The sequence below is a fragment of the Haliaeetus albicilla genome, chromosome 11, assembly GCF_947461875.1.
Source record: "Haliaeetus albicilla chromosome 11, bHalAlb1.1, whole genome shotgun sequence".
Lineage (NCBI taxonomy): Eukaryota > Metazoa > Chordata > Aves > Accipitriformes > Accipitridae > Haliaeetus > Haliaeetus albicilla.
This window is the reverse complement of record NC_091493.1, coordinates 25,931,134-25,952,504: the sequence shown is the minus strand read 5'-3', so window position 1 is coordinate 25,952,504 and position 21,371 is coordinate 25,931,134. Positions and strand designations below refer to the sequence as shown.

General features: G+C 41.1%; 1 protein-coding gene across 2 annotated transcripts in view; it reads right to left on the bottom strand.

Annotated features, from left to right (window-relative positions):
- The window catches only part of ARMH3 (armadillo like helical domain containing 3), a 130,319-nt gene that overhangs the window by 98,777 nt on the left and 10,171 nt on the right, over nucleotides 1–21,371 (bottom strand). For both annotated transcript variants that reach the window (XM_069796801.1, XM_069796802.1), the window contains exons 5-15: nucleotides 20,761–20,868; nucleotides 19,548–19,640; nucleotides 18,591–18,665; nucleotides 17,824–17,910; nucleotides 12,302–12,358; nucleotides 11,207–11,250; nucleotides 9,630–9,690; nucleotides 8,543–8,589; nucleotides 7,789–7,864; nucleotides 5,025–5,118; nucleotides 70–171 (exon numbers count right to left, since the gene is read on the bottom strand). In XM_069796801.1, the coding sequence (XP_069652902.1) occupies nucleotides 70–171; nucleotides 5,025–5,118; nucleotides 7,789–7,864; nucleotides 8,543–8,589; nucleotides 9,630–9,690; nucleotides 11,207–11,250; nucleotides 12,302–12,358; nucleotides 17,824–17,910; nucleotides 18,591–18,665; nucleotides 19,548–19,640; nucleotides 20,761–20,868 (844 nt within the window). The remainder of the gene's footprint in view (nucleotides 1–69; nucleotides 172–5,024; nucleotides 5,119–7,788; nucleotides 7,865–8,542; nucleotides 8,590–9,629; nucleotides 9,691–11,206; nucleotides 11,251–12,301; nucleotides 12,359–17,823; nucleotides 17,911–18,590; nucleotides 18,666–19,547; nucleotides 19,641–20,760; nucleotides 20,869–21,371) is intronic.

The following is a 21,371-nucleotide window of genomic DNA, read 5'->3' as shown; positions in this document are numbered from 1 at the left end:
CTTATGTCCTCCTGACTTCAAGAAGCACTGCTTGCTGCATCCACAGCTGCATCAACAGAATTTATTTACCTTTTGTGTCCTGCATCACAATCGAGCTGTACTTCAAGAAGGTTATCAGCAGGTTGCTAGTTTGCACATCAGCATCCAAAGGCAGTTCTGCAGAGCTTATAACTGGAACAAAGCAGATAAGACACGTTTACCCTCCACGAATACAAGAGATAACTATACAGAGAACCAAGTCACGGACTCACAGATCTGGGATAGGATCAGCTTATTTGCAGGGCCACCTGACCTCCTCCTCCTTCATGACCACCCATCAAAGATTTTGTTTTGAAGACTGGTACCACTCCCTCAGAGACCATTTTTCCTGGTCTAAAGATAGCTTATGGTACCCAGCAAAGTGATACCCTTCCCTGTTCTGCCCCTTTGCCACCCCCACCCCTGAGGGAGATCAGCCTGCTGTTTTAGCAATCATCAACATTCCCAACCTAGGGAGCTCAAGATATTCTCACCAATATCCAATTAATTCTTACAACCAACACAGCTAACATTCACACCATTCTCAGCTTGGAAAGAAACATGCCAAGCAAAGACCCTTCTCAGTTTCAGCAATTTTGGAATTTCAGTTCCCAAAGGTCTGCATCAATTCCATTCTTCCCTCCCAACAACAGCCTCTCTTGCAGAAGCAACACACAAGACAGTAATGTAATAATTACTGCGTGACCAAAATGGTAGAAAAGAGAGGTAGAAAGAGCAACTTTATAAAAATCAAGAAGCAGAAGCAATCATAGCCTGTGCTAGAGAAATCACAACACAGCAGGGAGCAGAAATGTACTTTCCATACCTGCAGCAGAACAGCAGTTCATTGGCACGTGTCTAGGATACACTCCTTGTTACCACCAGCTGTACTTTTGACACCTTAACACTGGACATCATCTGCCTTAGACTTTACAAGAAGCTATCTCAATTACTCAGGTAATTGCACAATGTGCCTCCTGCTTACTCCCCATGTACCATCTGAAGTACCGAATTTATGAGCTGTCAAACCTCTAACATGTGACTGAGCCACATTTTTACTGATGACTGAGCCTGAGCTGTCTGCAAGGGCCATTCTCAGTCTTCCCATTCAGAAAGACTTTACAAGAAATGTTGAAGGGGGGGAAAGATAAGTAGGAAAAATGCAGCATGCATTTACCTGCAGATCCTGCCAGATAAGTCTGATATCGTTTAAGATAAATTAGCTCAGACAAAAAAAAAAAAAACCGCAACTGATGGAGCTAGTCTAGGAGGACTTCAGTAAAGCATTCAATACAGTTCTGTATGAAAAATTAAGAGTGAGGCATATAGGTGGGAACAAATGCAGAAATTTAGAGTACATCAAAGATCTGGCAAAGGAGAAACAATTGGAGAAATTATTAGTCTGGGAAGAAGTTACTACCTGAAATCCTTAAGTGTCAGTTTAGAGAACAGTTTTCTTTTTTGAGAGTGACCTGGGCACGAGAAACAGTTGCTTGCTAATGAACTTGCTATGGGCAGAAAGTTGGGATATGTAAACACAGAGGAATATCAGACTGTGCACAAAGAACGAGATAAAAACAAGGACCAGATAATAAATACAGGATGAAATTCAACAATGCAAGCTATAAGGTCAGGAATTCAGGGATTTATTTCTATGGCAAGCTGACTGCTCATCAGCTGCCAACGAAACGCTGTGATGCCATGGTACCCTATCATACCATGAGATGACAAGCTACCAACACAGAGCACTGAAGAGTGTGGTCCTACAACATATCCAGAAATCCACTTCCAGCAGAGACAGGAACACAGTAATGCACTGCACAAGGTGCTGGTGAGACCTTGTCTCGAACGCTGTGCATAATTATGCTGATCCCAAGTTCAAAGAGGATGAACTCATATTTGAACAAGTTTAGAGAAAGGCTAGTAGGTTGACCAGAGGAACAAAGTGCCCTTCTTACGAGACAGCAAAATACACAGGTGAGTAACCCAACATATGAAAAAGAGCTATCTGTGTTCCAACATAAGGTTAACATGATAAACTGACAAGAAATGCAGGTTGGAAAGCTGAAGATTTCTAACCAAGGAACATGATGCTGAAACTGCCTCCCAACAGGAATTAACAGGAAACAAATTTAACAAATTAAGACAGAGTTTGATAAATTTAAGGGATCCTATGATGATGTGCCTGCAAGCACAAGGCACTAGATTCAAGGAGTCAAGGGGATCTTTTCCAGCTCTATGTGCCTCTCCTGACATGACAATAACACTACTGTTCTGGCTGCCTAGGAGCTCAAACTCACAGGTTTTCACAAGCAGAAGGTCATAGGTGGCTTGAATTACAATTGCCAGAAGGCTCTCTCTCTTCTCAAGCTATAAAGACAGCCTAAGATAGGGCTCCCTTTGCACTGGAAACAGATCTGCAGACCACTAGGACACACATCTTAAGAGCTATATTATCTCTTTTCCATCTATCCTCAGGAATGCTCAAGGCTTTTCTCACTCTTAAGGAAAGATGAAGGTATTTATGATGAGATTGGACCTTGCAAGAAGTGAGGAACTACTCACATCTGATTTTTGGATGGCTAGGTTTGGGGCTCTGAGGGGAAGTGATCTGATCCTGTATGCAGTTGTATTTTGGTTCAGAGAAAAGTCTGCTTTAACAAACAATGCCTTTCATAATTCAAGCCTTATATCTCATAACCCTGTAATGAGGCAAGTAAAGGTTTATCTACCCCTAGAACTGGGGCAAGCACAGGCACAGAAGGATGAAGGAGATGAACCAACAGTAAAATGCAGGTTTCTTTAAACTGAGCACTGAGAAGCCCAGAGCACAGCAGAGGTTCTCATGGAGCTCAGGATTACACAATCACCTTGAATATGAAATTGTAGCCCTTGGAAACAACAGGCCAAATAGATCAATGTAACCTCACTGTTCGAATAACATCAAAGAAATGATAAAGGGGCTTTTAGCTTCTAAAGGCTGCACATCCCCAAGTGTGAGCTGTTTTAGTCCATTCAGTCTTGAAGCTCTGGGGCTCCTGACACGTTGCTAATGTGCCCAGTCTGTTGGCAAAGTCTATGCAATGAAACTGGAAGCTTTTTCACCCCCAATATTATGAATAGCTCATAGATTTAGCTAAAAGTCTGAAAAACGTATTTATATCCCCAGTGGGTCCTTCTGGAGCTGTTACAATGAACGCAGTGAATGAGTATTTAACAACAGTAAGCAAACTGACATTTAGATAACTATGGTGACAGGCACACTTGATTTACATATTATGGATCAACAGTTTCTAGCAAAAGTCTCATTTTTAAAAAAAAGAAATCACTCTGAAGAACACATCGCTGCTTATCCTGGTTCATGCTACAGACCTTGATTTTTTTAACACACATTTTGAAGCTTTAAAAGGTCTTAATTCACACTATAGGCTAACAGCCAGAGAAATTTCAAACCAGAATATGAACCCATTTCTAATCCCAGTCTGCACAAAAAAAGGTGCCTGAAACTCAAAGATGGATTTCTACATGTTGCTGTAACTTGAAAATAGCTCAACTACACACTTTTTTTTAAATGCAGGAGAAAGAAGAAAGCAATCTTTTCATTCCAAAGCCAAAAAGCCTCTTGCTAACTTTCAGCCATAGTCAAATTTTACAGCTGAGTTGCAAGACCTTAGATAACGAGGAAAATTCTGACATACCTTTAAAATAACAGCAATACTAAAGCACCACCAAATTAAACCAAGCCGAGGTCCTCAAAAAAAAGAAAAATTATCACTGAGAGTAGGGGTCAGCAAGGTGACAGCAAATAAAAATAAGGAATGCTTCCCGATGTCATTGCTGCACATTAAGATCAGCTCCTCTCCTTAAACTTAGTAACCCTACAAGCCGCAAGAAGCCTCAAGCTTCACAAGATCACTGCCTCTCCTGAAAGCAGGATGGAGTTTTTGTTTTGCTTTTGTTTTTTGGTAAATTAAAGAAAAAAAAGAGAGTGTGAGCAAGCTGTAGATGTAGGTAAGCATAAATTCTGTCAGTTGTATAATATGGTGTGTGGGTGGATACATTTGCAACGAACACATTGAACAGAAGCCCACAAAATGCCAGTCCCTCTACATTTTATGTTATATGCACGGGGAGATTTGAGGCATAGGGGGCTTTTTAACTGAAGCTTTTGATATCCATGGTAACCAGACAGAAATCATCCACAAGGAGGATCATCCTTAACTAGGGTATCAAATGACCTGAATAGCTGATATAACTGAGTAACCCAGGCTGCTTTTCCCCAGCAATATTTCCAAAATGTGCTCTATTCAAACTGACTCTGTTCCTTCATTAAACACTTTCTTCAGATCTAGATGATGCCATTGAAGTACGTGACGACAGCCATTTCATTTCTTCTCTTAAACTAGGCTATATCTATCCATACCTTAAACGAAAAGGGGTTTATTTTAGATGATTTGAAAGCGTATTTATGTGGACATGTAACATCTCATTTAGAAGAAAGATCTCCAGTCATTTACAAAGCCTACCAGAGAAAAGGTAACAAGAGGGAGGAATACCTCCACACCCAGGTTGGATTCAAATCCCAATTAATACAAAGCTGAGGACAAGTGCATTAACGACAAGCAGGAAACCACTGTGATCCTCTGTAAATCTGTTCCAGTGACAAGTAATCACAGGCAAAGAACCTGACAGTAGAAATATTCATAAGTAAAAGCCTACACAGAATAACGAAAGGGTTGGGTGTATCCTCATGAAGATACTGGGACAGTATTGTTTTCAGAAGGAAAATCAGCATAATTTTGTTGAGCAATATACAAGGTAAAACAGCAACAAACTCGGGGCAAAGAATCTCGCTCATGTTTAGTAAGGCAAGTCACTCCAGGAAGAGACCATCAGGTTACATCTGCTCCAGACAGACCTCATTAGTTGCCATCTTGAGAAAATGCTTTGCTAGTTATTTTACAGTTTTTAATTGTTTTTCCCCAGGAGATCATTACATTTCTTACCATCTGAAGAAGGCGGGGTGGTTCCAAGTGGAGTGACAGGTGTCATTGGAATTGGGCTTGTTGGTGTTGTCATCAGCCCCATTTCAGGATGGCTCTAACAGAAAACACAAATGGCCATACATACACAGGTCAATAGCTTCCCTAGGCACTAGTCATACAGACTGCAACTTGTACTGTTCCAAGGTCTCACGCAATAGACGTGACTAATGAGGTCTCAAGAAACTTCAACCTCTCCTCCAAAAAGTAAGGCTATGCTTCTTGACCTTGGACATCTAACAACTAAACTATATATCAATTTCTTTACTCCACAAAACATAAAAATACGTCAGAAAGTGGTGGCTGTCCCCAGCAGACACATAACATGCCCTTCTCCAGGGTAGAATGGGAAAAGGTATGCAGAAGCCTACACTGTTTACAGCTTCCAGTTCCCCCCAAAACAACCCAAGGGTGTGCACTTGAAGTCTTCCTCCAAGATCCTTTTATTTTTCTTTCTAAAAGGAAATTCTCCTCACTCCTGCCCTCCACCTGTTCATATTCAAAGACGATGGCAATTTATTACTTCCCTGTCTCACTATAAAGCCCAGGCACTGCAGGAAAAGAGCACGTAACATAAATAACACTATCATTATCGATCCTCTCAGCTTCCATCAGTCCGTTACTCTCCTCACTTCATCTTTGCTAATAGTTGCCTGCCTAATTACTGCTTTGACTTTACTCTTTATAAGCTTCCGGATCTATCCACACCGGTGAGACTGTAGGCAATCTGCCATGCTATTCTAAGTCTGGCTGCCAAGCAGCATCCATTTCATAGGGCAAGCTTTACATAGATGTATCATCTGCCTTAATATATCATCACAATTTCAAAATAAAAGAAAGGGATACAGAACTGCTGATTTGACATTAGTTCCACAGGATTTTTCACAAGTGGATATCCTCCACAATGTCTTTGAATACCTCATTTTATGAGCAACTATGAATGTATGTATTTTATGAGAAGCACAGACACACATACCACAATTCAAAGACAATTTAAAATCATTACAGGTACAGATTTAAACTTTAAAATACAATTTCCCATTGAAAATCTTACATAAAACACGTTTGCTTCCATAGATTTTTCTGTGGTGTTTACCTTTCTTTTCCACAAACACTGTCAGTTGAGAGATGATAGTGCCACCTAGCAGCAAAAACTGAGGACCAGCAAGCTGGTAAGTATACCAAAACGTTAACACTTCAGGCATCAACACAACTGTATCCCTGCTCTTCCTATGTGCCCACACAGCAGCAGGTAGTCATTCATGCAATGACTGCAATGGACACCAACTTAGACAAGACCATTCATCAGCTTTTATAAGGTTTTTTCAAAGGACAGCATGACCTACCTTGCCCTCTCTTAAATGAAGGATTACAGACAATCCACCCAAGAACATCAGGCCTCCACTTCAATTAAACCCACTGATCAGGGGCCACTTCAGCTATCCCTTTCACAAATAACTAGTTTATCCTTTTATTTTTAATTAAAGAGCTTTTACTCTAGCTGCTCTTTTCCTGCTCTACTCTTTTCCCTACCAAAGGCCTCTCTTCCCTCTGGGATATCTTGACCACAGAAAGACCTGAGTTGGTATTACACAGAACTGAAAGAGCAGAAATCTCTCACAAGCGGTAGGAATGAATAACCGGGGAAAAGAGAGGCAGAGAACCTCAGCAAATTAACCACCTGTGGAACAAAAGCTTTCTTCAGAGGCAGTAGTTCTGCCTATCCGACCTCTTCCATTACCACTACTGCCAGGAGTCCCCGAAGGTCTCCTCCAGCACACCAAGTGTCTAGCCTGTGATGCATGGCTGCACTCCGAGGACCTGAAATAACTGGGGAAAGGTGTTAACTGTTTTGTTGATGTCATTTTTCTCACAGATTACCACTAGTACTTACAAACCAAAATTAAAAGCCTAAACCTGAACATTTTCCTAAACACATCAGGCTATCCTTCCAGCTAGCCACAGCACGATCACTCGATCAGACAGACTTGTTATCTGTCTCCAAGCAATAACCACCTTTGCAAACTCACACAGTGTTTAGAAAAGCATCCAGAGGTTTGTGATCAGAGGTATGGAGCAGCCCACTGCTTCTCAAAAGGCTGCCATAGCTGTTTCTTCACCATAAACAGCACAAGGAGGAGTGCTATGCTCTGGCAACAGTCTCCGAAGCAAAAGGGGCTGGGCTCTCCAAGGAAGTTTGAACACAAAATAGTATTTGAAACAACAGTTGTTACATGTCCCTTAGTCCCTAAATGAAGGATACCCAAACAGATAACAATGTGCAGTCTGTGCACACCCACAAAGGGCAATTCATGCAACTTTGGAGCTGGATCAGCCTCTTTCCCTCAACCCTAACCTAACAAGAGCATGACTTGCTCTGATAACTGCAGCAATCTTATCACTACCAGTCCACTCACTTCATCCTCCCACTAAAGGCAGTATCAACAGGGCACAGAAGGCTCTCCACACAGACCTTCCCATTCAGTGGGAAAAATTACTCATTCCAACATGAGCTGTGCCCTCAAAACTTCACTCATTTTCTGGCAAGGCAGGAAGCATTTCCTACAAGTATAATAAACCCAAGCCCTCATCTACACTTATGACAAGTATACAAGGGGAAAAAAAAAAAAAAAAAGAGAAAACTTATCTTTTCACCAGTTCCATTTCTGACTCTAATTTCAAAGACATCCCTTACAAAGAAACAGGTGAACATCACACTGAAACTCACTTGTGCCAGAACTGTGATGAAATTCCGGTTTAAGTGAACAGCTTCATAGAGGGCCAGAAGGATTGCTTCATTCGTTCTGTAGAAAGGATACAGACAAAAGCACAGTTACCTAAGGGCTAACACCAGATGAGAATCCCAACAGCAAAGTTTTTCAGAAGCATGGCCCATCCGAAAGAAGAAATTTTTTTTTCAACTATATAAAACTCTGCCTCTGCAATCCAGTTGTTCTTCTGATTATTAGTACTTAGCAATCCATAAAAATACCTATTTTTGGAGCTCAACTACAGTCTTTGTTCCCCTCTGGCTGAAGGTCTCCCTCATTAAAGGGAAAACACTGTTTGAGCAAAGTCCTTTCTTTTAAGGGCAGAGGTTCCTACAGACACCACAAACCCTCATAGTGATCACTTTCCCCCTTGATTTAGAAAACATTTTGTTGGGGACAAGAGTGCACAAACCATCACTTCCCATCTGCCACCTCCAACATGCCCATTATATGTTAAAAATGCCTTGTAAAAACCACAGAGGTTTTTTTATACACTTCATTACAAGCAATTCAGCTGTGGCTCTTCCTGCTGCACCCTTCTCACTTAAGTTAGAATCCATAGTTTGCAGAGGTGTGGTACCATTTTAGTTACAAGAGAACTTCTCTCTCTAGTTCACTTTACTACATTAGAACAGCTCCATGATGGAGCGGATCATGTTGACCAGTGTGGTGAGTTGCCATTCATTGTGTAATGAACATCTGTGCACTTACTGGACTGAGATTTTCTCATCAGCATCTGCTATGAACATGCTGCCCACCTATGGAAAGAAAAAGCATTGCATAGGAGGAATTTGTGAAAGCTATTAGACAAGAGAGAAGACCTGGATTTAACTAAACCAGAAGTGCCCTGGGAGAGGTGTTCTCATCCAAGGCACACATGCAACTTTCCTTCTAATACTAGTAAAATACAAATGGGAAACAGGATGACCATCTACAAACACCTTTTATTTTGCACTACTGTCACTGACCAATGCTTCACCTGTCAAATCACAAAAGAGGAAAAAAAGGACTGCATCTTGAATCCCAACCTGGATTAGTCTGCAATTCTATAAAAGGACAACAGAGATCATTTCCCATCTGCTTGCTCAAAAGTGGTAGCAGTTTTACCCATGTCACTCCTGACAGACCGCTGTCAACACTGAACTGACCTTATTTACAGGAAATTTTCCTGTCAGTCAGATCTCAGACTACAATTAAATCTCAGACTAAATCAAAGCCAAACTGAACAAGGGGAACAGTGGATACTCTTTACAAGGAAGAAATTCACAATTGCTTTGGAAGGCTACCCCTCCAAAAAATGCAGACACTGCTCATTGCAGAATCCAAGCTTACTTCATAGCTACAGTGCATCCAGGCTTGAGAAACAAGACAGTAAAGAAACAGATCTCTAAAGCTAGTGGCAGACTAGACTTTGCCACAAAAATATTCAGCTTCTCTGTTTAAGGCTACATCAGCAGAGCAGCAACTTGGTTTTAAAAATAAGTAGCTGTTTAAAAGTGTCCAACAAGTAATTGTGATTTTTAAAATAAAGTCAACTAGAATGAAGAAGATGAAGGAAAACAATTTCAGTTATCAACACCAGAATAGAGATCTCAACTTCTGAAAGAGCTTTCCCAGCCAGACAACAACACACTCCTCAGAATACAGCCATTTCAGTTGTATTTGGTTTGGATTGCATCAATGCATGTCCTCCTCCAGACCCCACATCCCAAACTCACAGTTTTTGGAAACACCCTCTTGCTGAACTTCCCTGAAGGCACCTATTTTAAGAATAGAAAAACACTGCTTCCTTGCTTACCATATTAGTTAGGGCTGAGAAGAAACCACTCTGGTGCTCCTCTTCCTTATCTTTGTATTGCCTGAACAAAAAGGAATAAGGATGAAGCTTCAGGGTTAGAAATGGAACTAGGGTTATTTTATCTACATCCCTATGAGACAGTCTTATCTGATAAAAATACAGGATGGAGAAAGCTTCCACATTTACAAGCCCTTTTCAAGAACTCATGAAAAGAGATGCAAAGGATATTAAAATATCTGTAAACTGTGTAGAGTTGAAGTGGGATTGCTGAAAGATGTAAGACTGAACAATGTCTGTGCTGTTATAAAGTATACATCCAGTTTGGGCTAACACTGAAGCAAGAGGACCTAGTGACTTAGGAAATTTTGCCCTGCACTGGCAAAACAGTAATGAACCACATGAACACACACAGTCAGTAACCACAGAACAGTTTCATTTCAATTGTCATCCACTACAAACTAAACCAGAGTTGATCACCCTATGGCCAGCAGAAACCATGAGGACCATTATGGTTCATGGCCTGATCCCACGCTCCTGGAGTAAGTGAAGGGACTGGAACTGGAGTAAGTGAAGTCAACAAATAGGTTGGGTACCTCAGATTTAAGCTAAGTTGCTTCATATGGCATTCAAATGGACTAGCAAAGTTCACATGGCCATTTATTGTGTCTTTCATACAGGAATCTGATCATACAAAATGCAACATGCAAAGAAAACAATTTATATTTTTTGGGAAGGGGGAAAGAAAGAGCTAAGCAAAACAGGCCATAGTCTGAGACAGCTTTTGTCAGAATGAAGTTGGGTGGGTGAGGTTTTTTCTGCTTTACTCTAATAATTTACTCTGTTAAATACATTTACATGACTTGCTGATCTTGCAAGTCATCTGCATATCTATAACAGCAGACCTTTAAAGGAATTAAAACATTTTTCTGGATACTTTGAGAATCCTACTGCAGAAAAAAAAGTCTTGGGTTGCTCAGGAGAAATTGCTCGAGTTTCCAATTCTTCTGAAGTCCTTTCTTCTTAGGCAAACTTCTACATTTTTTGCTGTTGCTTATGAAGCAGAAACTCAGAACATGCTACCCCTACTGCTGGCTTTCTGGCCCTTTCTTCAGAAGCGGTTAATGCTTTCCACCATTTGGAAGAGCATACAACCCCTAATCATCTCTGATTTGGCATGTGGGTAGTCCTGGATACATTTGTTTGGTTTAGATCATGTTTCAGTTAAATCAATTTTCTAACAGAGAAGTACTCAGCAAGTCATTTATCTTTTCACTTGGGACTAAGATTTTACACAAGGCTCATACAGAGATAAAATCCATGATAGTAAAACCTTACAATAGATATCTTCCCCTACAGCAAGATCTCTCCTGAAGCACATCAGCACAGCTGGTACAGATGCATTTACGCTTGCAATGACAGCAACAACTGAGCCGAAGCACCTCAAAGCATAAGACTATTCCCTGCCTCACCAGGTGCATCAGAGCTGTTAGGTGATAAGTGCTTTAACACAAAAAAAAGTTTGTGGAAATGTACAGCAACTATCGTGCATTGAAAAACAAGAGACAAATAGGTTTTACCTGTTATATTCTGATAGAGCCTGGGCAATTACAAGTCCCATTCCCTGAAAAAAAAGCATTAAAAAATATTTACATTACAAATCTCAATGCAGGAAGTCACGCACTGAACACACATAGCAGTGCTGCCCCTGCCGAGATAACCTAGCACGCTATGAAGAATTTCCCCTGAAGCTGTTTGAACTATTAAGACATGCTATGATACAACAAAAATATCATCCAAAAATCAAGACACCAAAATTTAAAGTTGACTAAAGTTGGAAATTTAAAGTTTACTAAGTTCAACAGAGAACATTTACTCTCTTTGGACCTCCAGACAGAGCTTACTCACTCAAGAAGCCTCAATAAAGCAGCAAGAACTTCAGAAGGAAGCTGGTGTCAGAGGAAAGACACCCCAAAGTTCAAAACAAAGGCCACAAACACTAGTAATCTTTTCACTTCTCGCAAACAGCCTCCACCATTCCACAGCTACTGGTCATCCTTTCCATCAAGCTAATTTAATTAACTCAGAATAATCGTTCTCACCCTCTGGTTAGCATGGAGCTTGCTTTTTATTTCATGCTGAAGGACAGCTTCTAAGTCCAGACCTCACACAGCTCATAGTGTGTTGCCACTTTCTATCCAGGCCTGGATACAAAACTTAGGCAGTGGCTACAACCCAAAATACATGGCAGGACTCTTAAGTACAAGCTTCCACTGAGCTACAAGAATTGACTTGTAGACTGGTAAAATTGGATGACACAGCACTGGAAATGAGATGATCTTTGGCATAAGCCATCTTGTGCCTCTTTGGCACGTGACAGCAAATAGTGTATAGATAGTTCATAAATGTATAATAGATCAATTTTAGCATGTTCCTTGCTACCTAGCTTTTTAACCACCTCCACCATTTAACTGGTGATCAAACTGTCCAAATCATGAGCTGCCTAACTGCACTCTTGCAATAGGTTAGAGCAGAAACCCACTATACCGGTGTTCTTTACAGTAGCACTGTTCTAGTCGTCCTTTCTACCAGACACCATGACTGCACTCATTACACTAACATCACATGTGAAAGAGCATCCCCAGCAGCGCAGAGGAATCAAGTCAAATACTCACATTGAGTGTGGCTTCATCATCGACGATGGAGAGCTTCACAATGTAGGGATTCACTGACTGCTCAGGGTGGGGGAGAAGGAAGAAAGAAAATTGGTTTAAGTTCAGCCTTCAGGAAAACAACACTATTATCTTTCCAAGTTTACCCAACCACCTGGGAAGAATCTCTCTCCTGTCCCACAAAGCAGAACACACACAAAGAAACAGGAGTCACAGCACACGCTAAGGCCACTATGCCTGGGACACCTTCTCTTCACTGGCTCAGCCAGGCAGTCTCCTGATTTTACTGAGAGGAGAAGGAGTTTCTGCTCCTCTGCTAGCTCATCTGTCAGTCCTGAAAGTGGAGCAGCTGTCCTGCAAGCCTGTTATCTGTGACACACACACTGTTATGCAGCAGGAAGCAGCAGTGAAGCTGGGTCTGAACATTAGCGTTCTCATTATCTCCCTTCTGCAACACCTTGCAAAGATTGCTTAAAGAAAGGAGGACCCGGGAAGGCATGACAATGCTATAGACTCATCTGCTGCTGGGTTAGAGCTCAACACTTTAACAGTTTACACCATTGAGAGGTGGAAGTCTCTGGAGAACATAAATTCCTCAAACTTAGCTGAACAAAGCACACAGGCTCCATCTATAAAGATAATTCCTAATACTTTGGGAAGCATTTTAGATTAGCAATGTACATTTGTTTTTCCTGGTTTATATATGTCAGTGCAAAACTAACACAGCTGATTTGGAATGGGAAGAATAAAACCCAAAGCATGCATCACATGCAGCCCTACAAGTGACACAGTTATCTAATGGATTTGCTCATGGCTTAACAGCAAGTTAAAAATAAGGCTGATCAGAAAACACCACTGTCACAATTATTTGGTGCTTTGGGAGGATTAGGCTTTCCTTTTGGTTCAGAAAAGAAACTGATCAGAACAGACCAAAGCTCAGCCAGTCTGTCAGCCTGCCCCCAGCAGCACGCAGCCCTGTCTGCTGTCTCAGAAAAAGACAGAAAACTCACACAGAACCCATCTGTGCATGAAGCATGCAAAGACACTTCCTTGAGGCTGGAGTAGAGACTCCTATTGAGTAACAATATATGTGGTCCTCTCTGTACAACCACGCTCCTCTTCAGAAATTAAATTTAGTCAGTGTCAGTAAAACAGAAGCAAGCTTCACAAATTTGTAATTAAACATAGATTAAAATCCATCCTTGTAAATATCTTAGTTTTGCTAATTTCAGTCATTCTCTTGCTCTCCTTATACAACAAGGAGAAACTCTCCACACCACAGCTGACACACAGAAGAGAGGCCTGCCTGTGACTTGTGACCAATAAAAGTGATGGGGCTTTTCCAGGCAATGGGCAGCAGGGCTATCCTGGATTAGAGGCTGCAGAGTTATCCAAATTCCCAGATGTGGGCAATAAGAAAACTGGGAGATACTACACTGACCAACACCACCAGGCTGCCCTGAGACCCAGGCATACACTCCATCCCATCACAAAAAGGGAGGGGGCCTGGGTTCGTTGTCATCTCTAGCCTACGAACAACTCTTCACACTCCCGTTGCCCTTGACTTTCCAAGATACATGCTCCATGTCTCCTGCCTCTTGGCAGCAAGATGTCATCAGTGCATGGCTGATTGGGTCATGAAGCTGGCCTAGCGAGCTACAGATCTCCGCCCTCTACCTTTTCAATTGCCATTTCCATATCTGCAGAAGTCTGCTTAATAATTCCTGTCTGAAGTATTCCATTCCCCTGACACATTCCATGCTCCTCTAGGCTTCCCTAACTCCTTAAGCAGCAGGCAGATGACTAACCAGTGCAATCCACATGCCATGTTACTCTATATGGGACAAGGCAGTTTCTAGTGCCTTTCAGTGTGCAAGTCTGTACCAGTGTGATAAGAATATTTCCTGTGCTGCCCACAGAGCGTGCAGTTTGCTCCTGCCCCTCGAGAGCCAACAGTTCCAGTTATTGCCTGTGAGCATCAGTCTACACATCTACGATGAACATCAGCAACCTACAAGTTGTACAAGCACCCCTAAGCCCACGCCATGCACAATGCTGTTGTTTCAGAGTCCGGTTCCCCTCTCACTGGGAATCACAGCAAATGTTTTAAAAGTCAAAATTACGCCTGCCACTCCACAACATGCAGAAACTTGCAACAGCCTTGAAAACTGGTTGATAAGCATTTTGAAAACTTCAAAGTGTGTCAATGAAGCGGTTATACAAACTTAGAAAAAGCTTCTGCCTCCAGAAAGAACTCAAAAATATGATTCGCAGCTCTTCAGAGCACAGGTCTTTTCCTATCACTGCCATCAGATAACAAACACTATAGCATTAAAGTGGTCTTGTCAGTGATGAGGTACAGACACAAACTCCTGGAACTTGAGAATACTCAAGATGTCCTCCATGAACTACCCACCATTAGATGCCAACAATCTCACAGAAATTAAGGTGGAATCTGCGAGGAGATCATTACCAGGTAATTTTTAAAGCAATCCCCAGGTGAAAGATGCCATACAAAGTGAGTATTATATGAAGAAGCATACAGCTCTGACAGAGGGAGCAAGATCTCCCCCATGCCCCCAAAGGTACCTCTGCCTCCAACACAAACCTATGGGAAACAATTTTTTGGTAGGAAAAGAAAGTAGAAGAAAAACAAGCTAACCATGTATAATCTCTAGTTAAGTGCTTAACTTATGTCCACATCTGTAACACAAATGAAGGCCAGAGTGCACTTGATTATCCCTCACAAGGCTTTTCCCTGAATGCTCATTAGGGATGATTCAGCAGCTTTGCTGCCAGCCCTGATGAGGCCATCTCCTCTGCAGGCAGGCCATCTTGCAGGGAACTGGAGCTTGGATAATTACTCTTTTTGTTAAAGAGATTCATTTAAAATAATATGAGGTGAGAGAGACCTTTTTTTTTAAAAAAAAAAAAAAAAAAATTTTCTGACTCTTCAGTGTTGCTAAGTGTCTCTTCAGCACCTCTACTTGACTATATCAAGGGCAGGCAAGTGCACGTAACTGGACGTGAAAGGCTGTTGGGTACACCATATGCTGCCAGAGAAGCACACAAGGGGAAAACCCCACATTTTGACTGATTTCTTTCAGCTCTGCCTAGCAAAAGATACAATATGCAATTCTGGAAGGTTGAATGAGAGGCAAAGAAATTTCCACCTAGACATTACCAAAGAATCTAACTACTTAAAAGTCACTACCTGATTTTATGTTTTAACTTGCTATTCTATCAGTCATCCCTTAAAACACTGAGGAAGCGATCACAAAAATACCTTTCCTCACAGCATTTTCTCTGTTTGGCAGTCTTTTGTGTACACTGAGCTTCACCATTTTCCTGATATAGTCAATTATTTAGTTACTCTTATGTTTCTCTCACATAGTATCAAGGTAAAAGTATTTTCTCTGAAATCAAGACTAGGATTAAAAAAACCCATAAAATATAGCTGAAAACTTGAATAAGTATATACTTTTGAAAATTACTAGGTTTCAAATCAGGGACATGTTTAAAGGTTCCATGTAAAGACACGTAAATCATTTTTACTCCTAGAACAGAAGTTAATGAGCAAGCCAAGATCTCAGCTACACTGGTAATGAAAACGTGGACAGATATTCCCCAGGGAATTTGAGAAGAGACTACAAAATTCACATCCCAAAAATATGAAAGAACATCCTGATGCAAAACACATTGGTATTCACATTAAAGACAGACACAAAATCATAGTCAACTAATGAATTTTCAGCCTAATTAGAATTTCTTAAGCAGCTGGCAACACAATTTAGCAACCAATGAAGTTCAGAACAGAAAAGAACCTATCAACTGCAGCACAGTTAGCTAAAAAGAGTACTCCAAAGGATTTGAGACATGAAAGTATGCTACAATACACTGACAACCTGGCAACCACCAAACTGACTCTGAGGGCCAAAGAACAGCAAATGAAAGCAGCTACTCTACTTAAGGACAAGGATTATGACTTTGCTTGTAGTGCTGCTTACAAAGGACAATGTCAGGCAGCCATCATATGAAACCTTTCTTCAAGTTGCTTTCAACTTCACTAGATGAACTGCTCAAGCTGAAATTCCCCTTGCTACACGTCTGCCTCAGGTTGGATTGTACTTTTTAAACATCAGCACAATTTCTTTTGGGTGCACAGTTTGAAGATATCTAGGACAGTGTTTTCCAAAGCAGTCAACCCCAACTCAATACTCTACAGAAAGCTACTGCAAAGAGCAGAGGACAAGTCTTACGTACTCACAGCACTCTACCTTACTAAGGACATATACTATAGTACACAGGGATCCATAGCTCAGGGATGGGACTACACAGCTCTCCGCCCTTTGACCTGAATGTTGCAATGAGACCTCTGGTCTTTCCAGTCTGCCCTCATCAGTAACCCTACCCATATCATTCCCAACAGTTTTCCCTCCCCATATCATTCCCAACAGTTTTCCTTCATGGCCATATACTAAAAGCAAACTCCATGCTCCTATTCCACGCTACCATGACACAGATTGCTGAACAGAATCTGTAATTCATGATTCTGACAACATTTACAGGAATGAGAAATTAACAGGGATTACTTTGACACTAAGTGTAGCTCCTGTCTTTGCCTATTCTCTAGGTCTATTCATAATTCAAAACAAGATCTATTATAAAACCAGGTAGGTTTTAGAGCCTGCCCCCTCCCAGTAATTCTGTTGAGGAGGGGGTATTCCAGCACTTCATCATTTTTTGCTGATCTAAATATATTAAGATATTCCTAATGATGGAAAAAAACAAGATTGTTCATTAAAGCATCGTGCCTCATGCAAAGAAAAACCAATATTGGGTGTGGTTTTGACATTTGAAATGTTCCTTTTTCAAGGTGATGAATAACAGGAAAAAAAATGGGAATACACCACAAAGTAGCACAACCAGTTTAAAAAAAGGAAGATGAATAAAGTTTCACAGAAATGAATCAGTCAGAGATAGAGACAGACTTCTCTTGGAAATACTAGCTGTGATGTTTCAGTTCATTCTTTGGTCACAGCTTCACTATCTCTTCTGGGGATCTGTGCTCTTTCAGTCTGCCCGTCAGGTTCTGAATCACAAATTCAGTCTGAAGCCCAAGATGACCGACAGCTCATTTTACTTTGGAGATCATGTATAACCACACAGTCATACACACAGAGGCAAACACGCAAGTTTGGCACAACAGTAACTTTTCCAAAAGGACCTTCCTCAGAATACTTTCATGAAGGAAATGCAAATCCCCTAGGTAGTTTCTTTCATGCTTGCACAAAAGGAGCTGTATATCATACACATGTGATTATACACATACGTCAGAGACAAATAGAGTTAGCATAGTATGACTGCCCTGCAAAACTTCCGTAGCTCTGTGCTGATACCCTGATAAAATGTTACAGTGCGTACTGCTGAAAACTGTACTGTAGGCTGCCTTAATAATCCAGAGGCCAGTGTAAATTAATGAAGTAGAGAGAAGCGATGTTTCTGTTATCCAGAAGAATACCCACCTCATACTTTCTGTAGTTGACCAGCAAGGCAAGAAGGACAACAGCATCATAGCCATGTTCCCTGCGACTAAGTGGGCTGGACAGGATCTGGAATAAATAATCACACTGTTCTGTTCAGGCCTGCTTCAGGAAGCTTGCAGTGACTCTCAAACAGTGTGTGGCGTGAAATACATCCATAAGAGCAAATTATGTCTTAACTGAAAGAGGATATTTAAGGTTGAGGGAGTGTTGGTGCTTCCAAGAAGTTCTGCACACAGAGAAGCTTACTTATTGCAGATAGGATGCACACAAGCTTTCTGTGCACAAAGGGCAAATATCTTTCTCAACAGCACTGGACAGTATCTCAGTGCATCACCAAAATTATCTGCGGAAGTTTTCTGGGTTTCCCCAAGCCCAGTGCCACTGCTTAAAAGTATAATTTATCAAAGAGCAGAAAAAAACTCAATATATCCAGAATGCCTTTTGAAAAAAGTTCATTCAATACAGGAGGTCTCTGTGAAATTAGCCCAGCTTCTATGCACAAATGTCTCAAGTGAAAATACTTTAAATACTCAGTAATGACTAAAAACAGCAGACTAGAGTAAGTAGGAGACAGCACTAAAAAAAAAAAAAAAAAAAATTTAAAAAAAAAATCTATGACTGAGCTATGAATGGAAGCAACACACAGAGCCAGTCAGCTATGCTGCACTGAAAAAGCAGAAAACCAAATGTATCACTGAAAGCTCTCACTACAGAAGAGCACCTGCAGTAGAAGGAAGAACGCTTACCTGTAATATAGCTTCAAATATGCTGTTAATCATCACATACTCCAGGATAGTGTTCTGGCTAATGTTATCTGTCACCTGAGTACAAACACAAGTTTTAAAATCTCACCCAAAGTCTCCCATGATGCTGTAGCTGCCTCTGGCACACACTGGGAACAGAAGAGTTCTACTACCAGATGGACACATTTATCCAGAATCTCACACTTAGTCAGCAAGTCAACATGTGACTAGCAGTAGAGCTAGACATGAAGTAAAAGAAATCTGTCCTGCCTCCCACCCCTCTCTGGCAAGAAGCATGACCCTCATACTAAGAGCTCCCACTTTCCTCTACAGATTGATATTTTACACAGCTGTATGACAACAGCCACCAGCAGCTGAAGCAGGCTGCTACACAGGAGGCAAAGAATAAAAAACCAGGGTGCATATGCTACACTGAGCACTTTCCCATCATGAACAGGAGAGTGAAGACCTCCCCACGCTCAATTATCTCTTATCGCAGCCAAAATAGTTCCCAGTTGACGATTTCCAAGAGATGATGAGTGGCCATTTATTCCAACTTCCTCATTCTTCACATCCTCACCACTCTTGTCTACTCCACACTTCCTGTCTTTCTCAACCCCTCTCCTCTTCTCCCTTTCCATTTATCTGAGACTTCTTAAAGATCTTTTTCCCTAAAAAAGTCCTGTCAATCCAATTGACACTTCCTCCTATGTCTCTCCCCTTTTGCCCCAGTTGGCACCTATTTTATGAGGTGAAAACAGTTTGCTGGTCTATATTGGCTTATGGTTAAAGCAATGAAGGATATTCTGGGCTGACCCTTGTTCTCATTTACAATTTCTTTCCCCTTCTTAGGCTTCACACTGCAGCATTCTGCTCAAGTTTTGAGGCAGTTCCGTAACTCAGAAAGTGGCTCACATAAACCTGTAATACCAGCTTGTTATACAGCTGGTATTTATTTACCGTCACCAAGCAGAGAAGTAGCTTTAGACACAAGCTTTTGAGGCTTTCAGAACCTTCTGCACAGAGGAGCGAGTCCAAGCTCTCCATCAGATTCTAAAGAAAAACAATCACATTATTTAAAAGTATTATTTAAAATTATTTGAAATGTTTGTTACAAAAAGCTTTTTGGGAGATTCGAATACAAGAGCACCAATATAAAGCCATGTTATTCCAGAATCAATAACTGAGCCATTACTACTGTTACACAGGCCATATTGTCACTATTGGTTCTCAATATTGTTTGTGTTAACTACGTTTTAATGACTACAGGCATAACATCATGATCGTTTTCCAAGAGTTTTCTCTAGATGCATGAGAGATTTTTGTATACATATAACAATAGATTTTATTCACAAAGTAATTTTGAGCTCTACAAATATGATCTTCCTTTTTGTTTGCAAGACAGTAACATCAGTGCTTTCTTTTTCCAATATTCCATTTTGCTTATAGGCACCGTGAGATTTTTTTGTAAGCAGCACACCTCCAATTCAATAGGACATACATTAGTTATGATTAAAAACAGGTACTATATAGCTCTTTAACACATATTCATAAATAACTGTTTTCCAAATACTAAGTTACAGGTAATACAGTTATTCTTCAAGGAAAAATGTAGTTCTGATAGGCAAGTTACTACTTAATATTTTCCCCAAATGTACTACTATTTGTAGAGAGATGAAAAATTAGTACTTTTTGTAGAGAGATGAAAAATACAACACAAATTCAGCTTTATCACTGATTCCTTTGTCATTTCCCCAAACTCAACATCTTTACAGTGAAGAGCATCAAATAAGTACAGAATGGTACATGTGCTGATGGAAATGTGATCACACAGGATATGACTATCAGCTAAAAATTAAGCACAAGGTATGAGGTTCAATACTAGGTACTAATGGCCTGTGACAGCCTTTTCTGGCCTTAAGATTTCTTAACCAGAGTGACTGCACAGCATGGAACTAAAGGAAAAGTGCTCTGTTATATTACTAACAAACACAGGGACCCCAAGTGTCTTTATGCCACTAGCAGGTAAAGAACTTCAGCACAGCTCTTTTCAATAAGCGGCTGGAATATTTCCCCCAAAAGCTGCACCTTGGTAGACACAGCTGTCTACATATCACTGCCCCTGCAACACGGTCGCTGCACAAACTGTTTCTCTACATTGCCAGGGCCTCACCTTCATACACAGCTCTGCCTTATCAAAACCCACAAGCATGTTGATGATGTCAAACCCAGAAGTGGATTTGTTCTTCTGATGGACACCCCGAATCAATGCACATAAAGTCTGCAAAGGGAAAAATCAGAGGATAAGATATAAGGCAACACCTACAAGTCGGCAACACCTACAATGGCAAAACGCGCCCTAAGACCCTCTCCCAGCGCTGTGTCCTGGTTTCAGCTGGGATAGAGTTAACTGTCTTCCCAGTAGCTGGTACAGTGCTACGTTTTGAGTTCAGTATGTGAAGAATGCTGATAACGCTGATGTTTTCAGTTCTTGCTAAGTAGTGTTTAGACTATAGTCAAGGATTTTTCAGCTTCTCATGCCCAGCCAGCGAGAGAGCTGGAGGGGCACAAGAAGTTGGGACGGGACACAGCCAGGGCACCTGACCCAAACTGGCCAACAGGGTATTCCATACCATGGGACATCAAGTCTAGTATAGGAACTGGGGGGAGTGGGGGCAGGGGATCACCGCTCGGGGACTAGCTGGGTGTCACACTGCACATCATTTGTACATTCCAATCCTTTTATTATTACAGTTGTCATTTTATTAGTGTTACCATTATCAT